Consider the following 8790-nt stretch of genomic DNA (forward strand, 5'->3'; position numbering starts at 1 on the left):
AGTCATGTCCAACCCTTGAGACCCCATGGACGGTAGCTTGCCAGGCTCCTCTGTCCATGGGATTCTCCAGGCAAGAATACTGAAGTGGGTTGCCATTTCCTTTTCGAGGATCTTCCCGACCCAGGGATCATACCCGGGTCTCCTGCATTGCAGGCAGATTCTTTACCGACTTAGCTACGAAGGAAGCCCTCAGTTATCTGTAGTACTGCAGAAAATGGGGCAGAATCCATTTGACAGAAGAGAAACTGATTCACCAATGTCCTGTGACTTGACCAAGATACCCAGCTGGAGGTGGCAGCTCAGTGCAGGACTTTTGATTTTAAATCCCCAGGCTCGCTCCAAGGCTGTCTGTCTTCCTTGCTCCCAGGCCGGGATGAATGGGGGCCTGTCTCCCTGTCCCACTGGGAATTTTCATCTTATCCTTAACTGTCTGGATCTCAGTTCCCTCGCATATCAGCATTCCTTCTCTGCTGGACATGTGAAGATTAAAGGACTGAATATTTGAACCTTTTTACAAAACACTGCCTACGTGCTCAGGGAAAGCATTCGGGACAGGAGCAGAGGTGACCCCTCTCCCCAGAGTAGAGGGAAGGGCATCTTGCTGGGGGTGGGCCCAGCTCTAGTTCTGGCTTTGGGTGACCTGGACAAGTGGCCCTGGCCCCCAACTTCTGCATCTCACCCCTGCAGACAAGGTCACCCTCTCTTACCTCATAGACCGCCCCTGGGGTGAAAAGGCCAGCTTGCCCATTTTCCAGGGCTAAGAATACATGTCAGCCTGTATGGTTGATATAACTTTCTCCAGAGACCCCCCATGAACTCTGTGCATCTTCGAATCAGTTAAAAAAAAAAAAAATCATGAGGTATAGGCACCCAGAAAGAGGACCTGGCAGGCAGAAACCCAAACCTCATGAGGCCAGAATGAACCAGGGAAGGCCTGAGCTCATCAGGTCAGGGAGGGGCATGGGGCTAGTATAGAATGAAATAGGCTGAGGGCGGAAAAAACCCCCACCTACTGGGCAGAAAAGGGACTGAAAAGGGGGCAATTTAATGCACAAAAATATAAAGCGGCCAGCAAGGGTGGAAATCTCCATTGATTCCTGTCTCCTTCACCTGCAGGCCTCTGTATCTAGGCTGGTTGTTAATCATTATCCAAGGTTTGGCCAGTTCCCTGTACCCCGTGGAGTCCAGATACGTGCTGTCTGGAGTGTGCTCTAGGATCAAAAATGGTACTGAGGCTATCTGGCCCTGACCAAAGATGGACGCACATGCTATGTCAGAGATCCATTCATCATGTGCTCAGCTGTGTCCAACTCTTTGCAACACCTTGGACTGTAGCCCGCCAGGCTCCTGTCCATGAGGATTTTCCAGGCAAGAATACTGGAGTGGTTTACCATTTCCTCCTTCAGGAGATCTTCCCGACCCAAGGATCGAATCTCCTGCATTGGCAGGTGGATTCTTTACTGCTTGAACCATCGGGGAAGTCCCTACATCAAGAGGCCAGTATTATAAGTTAGGCAGCTCTCCTCAAAGGGCTTCAGGCAGTACTCACAAGGAGAGTCCTCAAGGGACAGCCAGCTGCTGGAAGCAGGGGTTATCCTGGGATTTTGGGTACCCTCAAAGGGCAGGGTTCAAATAAAGTCAAATAGTTTGAAAGCCTACTATATGCAAGCAATCCTGAACTCTGCTTCCCTGGCATGACCAAAGCTAAAGCAGGGAAAATGCAAAGGCCCTTTGAGCTGGTGGAAGAAAGTCTGAGGCACTAATTGGACACCCTTTGCTGGAAGGATGATTCACTCTTAGTCTCCCAGGAGGCCCAGGGGCCCTACAGCCCACATCCCAGCAGGGTCAATAAAACAGGTGTGAACTGTGCTTCCCTGTGCAGCCGGCCTGGGCACCAGTGACCGGAGCTGCTTCCAGGTCTATTCCCATCCCAGGAAGTGTTCAAGTAAAGGTTTTAAAATATGTTTATTCTTGTAAAATCAACATCCTATATAACATGGCTGTGGGTAAACTGGTGCAGCAGGTGGCATGGAGGCTCCCACCTGACCTCTGGGCTGCAGACCGGCTGCAAAGACCCCTGGGCCACTGGCCCAAACACACCAAGGCCAAGAGGCATCAATTTGAATGTCACATGTTGGAATTAGAAAAGTCTCATCTTTTCCGACCCCTCACACTGCACGGCATTGTGGGACTCAGTTTCCCAACCAGGGATCTAACCCGTGTCCCCTGCAACCACTGGATCACCAGGGAAGTCTGGAAAAGTCCCTTCATAGGCAGGCTTTCTGGTAACTTGATGTCCTTGGAGGAGGGTCCTAAACTTTTGTAGGCAGGCCCCAGGGATGCATCTTGTTGTTGATGTGGGTGATGCTGTTGATGTGCAGGCCACTGATAGCATTCAGGAAGAGAAGGAAGGAAGCTGTGAAGTCGCTCCAGAACATCAGGGTGAGGCCCAAGAGCGTGACCTGGCTCCTGAGAAGGACCAGGAAGCTCAGGAGGCCCCCAAAGGAGAGGATGAATGAGATGAGTAGGAGGGTGGAGCCCAGAGCCCACTTCCGCCAAGCGAGGGAGTCCTCGCACACCTGGGACACTATGAGAAACTCCAGGCCAAAGATGGCGACCACCACGGCCAGGGTGGCCACGACGCGGGCCACAACCATGCCCGAGGCCAGCCAGGGCACCTGGGCCTGACTCAGGTCTCGGAGGCAGTGCAGCTCCGTCTGGTTGGAGGCAGTGCAGAAGCGCCACAGTCCGAAGAGGCGGTCATCTGCCAGGAGCCATTCGCCATCGCAGACAGAGATGGAGGAGAGGACCACAGCCAGGGAGGTACACAGGATGATGAGGGCTCGGGTAAAGCACTCAAAGAAGGACCGGTGGGGCCTCCTTTGGCCCAGCAGCCTCTGTGCCTGGAAGACAGCATGGGGCAGCATGTCAGGGAGGGCCCCCCACCACATCCCACCAGCCTCTTCAGGGAGGACCCACAACATGAGGTTCAGATTCCCACTGCCACTGGAACCCTTCTCCCATCCTGCCTGTTCCCGGCCCACCCTCCATTCAAGACCTATAAGCACTGTCTGTGGATCCAGTTATTTATCAGGTAAAGAGTTCCCTGCCCTTTCTTTAATGATTTTATAATGAATAAAAAGCCCAAATTCCATTTGCCTGTCTATACTCTTTAGCCCATTCTGAAGTCAGAAAACCTGTTTGACCTGGCTGTTGTGACCTTGGGCCAGCAGACAGCCTTGGTTTCTTTATATGCGAAACAAGAACACTACACAGAGTTATTAGCACATCAGTGATGGTTTCCTCCCCTGGCTCCTGGTCTCCCCCAGTTTCATCCTAATCTGTACCTTTTGAACTTGCCAGGACCCAGGTGCTCAGTGATGTTTGCACTTCACCCTTCAGTCTGGCTTACCCTGTACCCCACCCAGCACATGCCACCACTAGGTGTTCCAGCAGCTTCTGGGGTTGAAAGGGGAGTCCCTGGGGCTCCCCTTCAGTCTCTGGTTTCAGCCCTGGAAAAGTGCACTGTCCTCTCTCCTGGCAACCTGGGCCAAGCACCCAGTGAGGTGTCTCTTGTTACAACTCTGAGGCACCCTCCAGGCACGGTCCCCCAACCCAGAAGCAAAAGGAATGCTTCAAGAGTGGCACACCTTAGATGGCCCACCCAGAGCATCCTCCCCACCACCCTGCTCAGGCATACAGCCCTCTTCCCATGCCGAGGACAAGCCTAGAATTTTCTTCCTCACCTACTGGCTCCTCTACTTGAAAGACTCTTCTGGCTGCCCCCCTTTCTCCATTCTTCATGTCCCGACTAAAACACCGCCTCCGTAACCACCCAACCCAGAAGGGACTCCCTCTAGTCACTCTCAGAGGAACCGTTCACTCTCAGAGGAACCGTTCTGACAAGTTTCTAAGTCTCACTCAGAGACTGAGGTCTCCAGGAGGCCAGGGCCTTTCCCTAGCACCTGGCACCATACTCAAGAGCCATGAGATAAATGAACGTCAAGCTTGCAACCACTGCCGCTTTCACCTGAAGCTCCCTTTAAACCATCTCCTGCCCAGTCCTAAATTATGTCCTTTATAGAGAGTGTGGAGGCAGCCCAGGTTACACCTTGGTTGGGAAGTAAGCAAAGCAGAAAACTCAAGCGTGATGATCACTGCTAGGGAAACCAACCAAAAGGGGATTCTAGGGTTAGCCCTACCCACGTGCAAAGAGAGGCTTCCAGAGGCAGGCCTGGGCCACCCCCTCAGTGAGGGGCAGAAAACAAGGCCTCACTCCTGGGAGACCCTGTGGTCAGAGCCCCAGCAGGAACATCAGGCTGCCTGCTAACCTGCCCACTGTAGCAGCCCCAGGGATAGCACTTCTGCCTAAGGTTAGGATCCCATTTCACCCTTAAACCCGAGTCTGGACTTCCCTGGTGGTACAGTGGATAAGAATCTGCTTGCCAATGCAAGGGACAAGCATTCAATCCCTGGTCTTGGACAATTCCACATGCCAGAAGAACTAAGCCTGAGTGCCACAATTAAGCCTAGAGCCCGTGCTCCACAACAAGAGAAGTTACTGCAATGAGATGCCTGGGCACCGTTATCAAGAGTAACCTCTAGGCTCGCCACCACTTTAAAAAAAAGAAAAGAAATAGCTGCTTTTTCATTAAAAAAAAAAAGAACAAACTAGTCTGGTGGAGTAGGAAACTTCATGGGGGGTATGCAAAGACAGCAACTGTCACAGAGGCCAAGGGACCTGCCCAAGAGCATTGACCTACATCACAGTAAAGCCTGGCACAGCGGCTCAACAGCTATCGTGTGCGGAGGTGGGGGTGGGGATGCATGCTGCCAATAAATACTGACTTGGGCCATCCTGTGAGGAGCTCAGTATAGTGGTGAGGAAAAGGAGTGGAGGGGACTGAGGGACACCCAAGGACACCGATACAGATCCAGACATAAAGGCAGCCTGGTGTGCTGTAAAGAGCATTCAGGTGGGAATTTCCTTGTCTCTTAGCAGGGGGAGGGGAGCTCCTCACTTCAACCCATCAGATTCCTTTTTCCTGCCAGAGCCACTGGGAATCTGAGTCTGTACTGGATTTCAATAGAAAATTTGGCTCTACTGCTAGGAAAACCAAGGGAGCTTTGAAACCTCTGATTACAAACCATAAAGGTGCTTGTCCTTGCAACAAGGTTTCTTAACCCCCTTGACTCTTGTTTGTCATCTACATTCTGTAGGAGTTAGTGACTGCTGCAGGAAAGCATAGCCATGTAGGCACCTCGTGAGGTTTTAACACCCCTAGAAGTTGTTAAGTTTCTAGGATGGGAAAACCCCAGACGCAGGCAACAAGTCATAAGAATACAGCACCCAGAGCTCTTTTGACCTTGGACATCACGCTGTCTGGAGAAAAAGCACATGCCGTCCTGCGCTCAGCCCCACCTGTCCTGGGCACAGACTGGACTTTAATCTCCAGGCCCTCAGACATTCAGAAAGACAGCTGACATCAGGTCATTTCCCCCCTCCCATCCCAAAGTAGGGCATCATTCAAACTCTGACACCAATAAAACTCCCAAGGATTAAATGAGATTATGTATATAAAGATGCTTGGCACATGAGCAGTCCTGATTTACTACAGCTAGTCCTAACATTAGGACCAATAAGGCATCTTGAGTCCTCATTCCTCACCCCCCACCCCCACACACACACCTGAGCTTTGAGCCATCCAAGGCTGAACCTCTCCTGGAGGGCAGTTGAGCCTCAGCATGGTCAGTGGAAGGTTTCTGGACCACCGAGGATGAGGGCAGTTGAGCCCTGTCCCTGATACTGCCCAGCCCAGCTCTGTAACCTTGGGCAAGTCACTTTAGTCTCTTAGGGCCTGGACTTTCTCCACTAAAAAAAAAAAAAAAAAAAATGAAGAGGCATTTCCCCTTTTCATCCAGCTCCCTGAATGATTTCCAGTGACCTGTAGAACAGTGTCTCTTGACACTCTTGGGCCGCTGAGTCCACTGCCAAGATCCTGTCTTCCTCTACAACCCAAGACCCCATCTGATTCCATCAACCCCTAGGCAGACACTCTGGGCTGCCCACTACTTATTCTCCACATCACCACTCCCTCCTTATTTGCCCCAACCTCCCATTGCCCACTCAGCCCAAGGCCAGGTCAGGCCCTTATCTTCAGCTGGAAATCCCGTCTGTGCTCAGCCGGTGAGTCGTGTCCCACTCTTTGGGACCTCACTGTAGCCAGGCTCCTCTGTCCCTGTGATTCTCTAGGCAAGAGTACTGGAATGGACTTGCCATTTCCTCCTCCTCCGGAGCTTCCCCCACCAGGGGGTCAACCTGGGTCTCCTGCATGGGCAGGCGGATTTTTTTTTTTTTTTTTTTTTTTTACCACTGAGCCTCACAGAAAATCCCTTCTACAGCTTCCTAAACAGTAAGCCCATTCTCGCCAGCATGACCCCAGGACACTGATCAGAGAAGTACAGGAGCCAGTCTGCTTGGTTTTTAGCTCTTTGACAAGTTATTTACCCCTGGAGATAACTAGTCTTGCCTCCTGCCCTCTTGGTGGAGTTGAACCGAGTTCTGAACTCCGCAACTGCATAAAACAGTCCCAGGCCTGTGGTTAAGTGCTCCTAAGAGTCAGCGACTATCTTCAAGCACAGACAGCCCCCGCCCCCCACCCCCGCCCCGCCAGTAGCGCTCCAGGGTTTTAACCTCATCTTTTCCGCCCACCCTCCCAACTCCCTTCTCCATCCTTGCTAAAAATCAAGTCCTTCAACCTGGCTACCAGTCTTCCTGCCCCTCCCAGCCCGGTAAGAAGCTCTCCCCTACCCCTTAATCCTGTCGCAGTTTCTGATCTAGCACTCACTTCCCCGGACCCATCTGAATCCTGTTTGCGAGTCTCTCCCCAGCTGGGCCGCTGGCCCTTCGAGGCGCGACCACACCCGATCCCACCCTCCACGCAGAAGATCCGGAGGCAGACCGGTCGGGACTTCAGATTATGCCCAGAACAGTAGGGAGTAACTCGCTGCATCCCGCTCTCGGGCTGCTGAATCCCGGCCGCAGGAGGTTTGCGGGAGGCTTGTGGGTGGAGTTTGTCCTATTCGGGTCAAGTCTGGCTCTCACTCGATTCTGGGGCTGAGCTGGCCGCCACCGGCAGGTCACTTCACCTGAGCCTCAGCCTCCGCATCTGTAAACTGGGCGGAGCTCTGGGGTCAGTGCTGTGGCGCTCTGAGCGCTCGCGGGCTGAGTTTGCGGCCCGCCAGGTCGGGACACGGGCCGGCGGGACGCGTCCGCTATGGAAGTTCGGCCGCCGGGTAGAACTGCACGCCCGAGGGGCGGAGGGAGACGGGCAGGTTCTCCAACAAACGCCTCGCATCACTGAGAAACCTCATCTCTGCAATGCCGGCCCCTCACCTCACTACAATCTGTTCCCAGGTTTCCGCGCGTCCCAGCGAAACCACCCCCGTCCCCGTCCCTACAAAACTCAGTTTTGCGGAGGGGAGATGGTACTCCTGGCCCGGGTTCAGGAAAGTTCTGGCTTCCTGAGACATGTCTCCTCCTCTGAGGAGCGAACCTCACTCTTCAAGTGGATTCCGTCCATCCTCCGCCCCCAAAAAGCGCCCCATTTTAAGAGGGACCCTTCTGTTAAACCTAACCGATGGAAACAGAGGACCCCAAAGAGAAGTAAGACAACCCCCTGACCCCGAGAGTTTTGGGAGCCTCGGGTGTGCGAAGGACCTAAGAGTGGTCCCAGGTGGCTTCCTGACCAACCCCCGGACTCCGGCAGGGCACTCCTACCGCTCTCACCGCGGCCGCTCGCTCACCTGAACGCCGAGGGCTGTCATCCTGCACCCGAGCTCTTCGCGAACTCCCACCAGCTGCCTCCACGATCCCTAGCGCAGATCTGCTGAGGCAGACCCTCGCGGCTTGGGAATCTCTTCTCAGGGGGCGGGGCCGGGGGCGCAGGGTGGGTCGGGGGCGGGGCGAGCGAGGGGCGGAGCGGGGAAGGGAGGGGAGGGGAGGGGCGGGGAGCAGAGGGAGGGGCGGGGAGGGGCCCTGGGTATCAGCAAACTTGGTGCTGCCGGCCGGGCTGCCGGCGGGGCTGCCGGCGGGGCTGTTCCCCTCCCCGGGCTCCTGGGTGGACGCAGAATCAGCGGGGCCGCGGGAAGGAGCCACTGGGGAGGGGTGGGAAGCCAGGACAAGGCCAAGAAGTATAGGCTTGGTCGGCGGACCCGAGAAATCCAGGCCTGGAGTTATTCCCTCGCTCTGAGGACTGCTGTGCGCCCGGCACCGATTTCCCAACGGCCAGGACCGCGCAGGCGGAAGGCCAGCGACCCAGGACCCGATCCCGCCCCAGCGTGTCCGCCTGAGCGTCAGGGGAGGCAGAGGCGTCTAGAGCGCAGCGCCCGCTTGGGCTCCGCGGCTTCCAGCACCTTGTACTGTGTGATCCCGGGCTCTTCTTTTTCTCTGTTGTTCGGTCGTTGAGTCGTGTTTGATTCTTTGCGACTGGACGGACTGCAGCACGGCAGGCTTCCTCATCACCACCTCCCAGAGTTTGCTCAAACTCATGTCCATTGAGTCGATGACACCATCCAACCATCTCATCCTCTGTCGCCGCCTCCTTCTACCTTCAATCTTTCTTAGCATCAGGGTCTTTTCCAGTGAGTCGGCTTTTCTCATCAGATGGTCAAAGCATTGGAGCTTCCTCAGTCCTTCTAATGAATATTTAGGTCGATTTCCTTTAGTATTTGGACTTCCCTGGTGGCTCAGACGGTAAAGCATCTGCCTACAATGCAGGAGCCCTGGGT

The 8790-nt window shown here is 54.3% G+C and overlaps 1 protein-coding gene across 1 annotated transcript; it reads right to left on the bottom strand.

Moving 5' to 3' along the window:
- Positions 1-1946: 1946 nt before the first annotated feature.
- Positions 1947-7920, bottom strand: TMEM37 (transmembrane protein 37). The gene is made up of 2 exons (XM_040228968.1): positions 7807-7920; positions 1947-2903 (listed from the first exon to the last, which is right to left on the bottom strand). Exons 1-2 carry the CDS (start codon positions 7825-7827, stop codon positions 2313-2315), a joined length of 612 nt encoding a protein of 203 aa, XP_040084902.1. The 5' UTR covers positions 7828-7920; the 3' UTR covers positions 1947-2312.
- Positions 7921-8790: the final 870 nt, after the last annotated feature.

The sequence above is a fragment of the Oryx dammah genome, unplaced genomic scaffold (genome assembly GCF_014754425.2).
Source record: "Oryx dammah isolate SB20612 unplaced genomic scaffold, SCBI_Odam_1.1 HiC_scaffold_27, whole genome shotgun sequence".
Lineage (NCBI taxonomy): Eukaryota > Metazoa > Chordata > Mammalia > Artiodactyla > Bovidae > Oryx > Oryx dammah.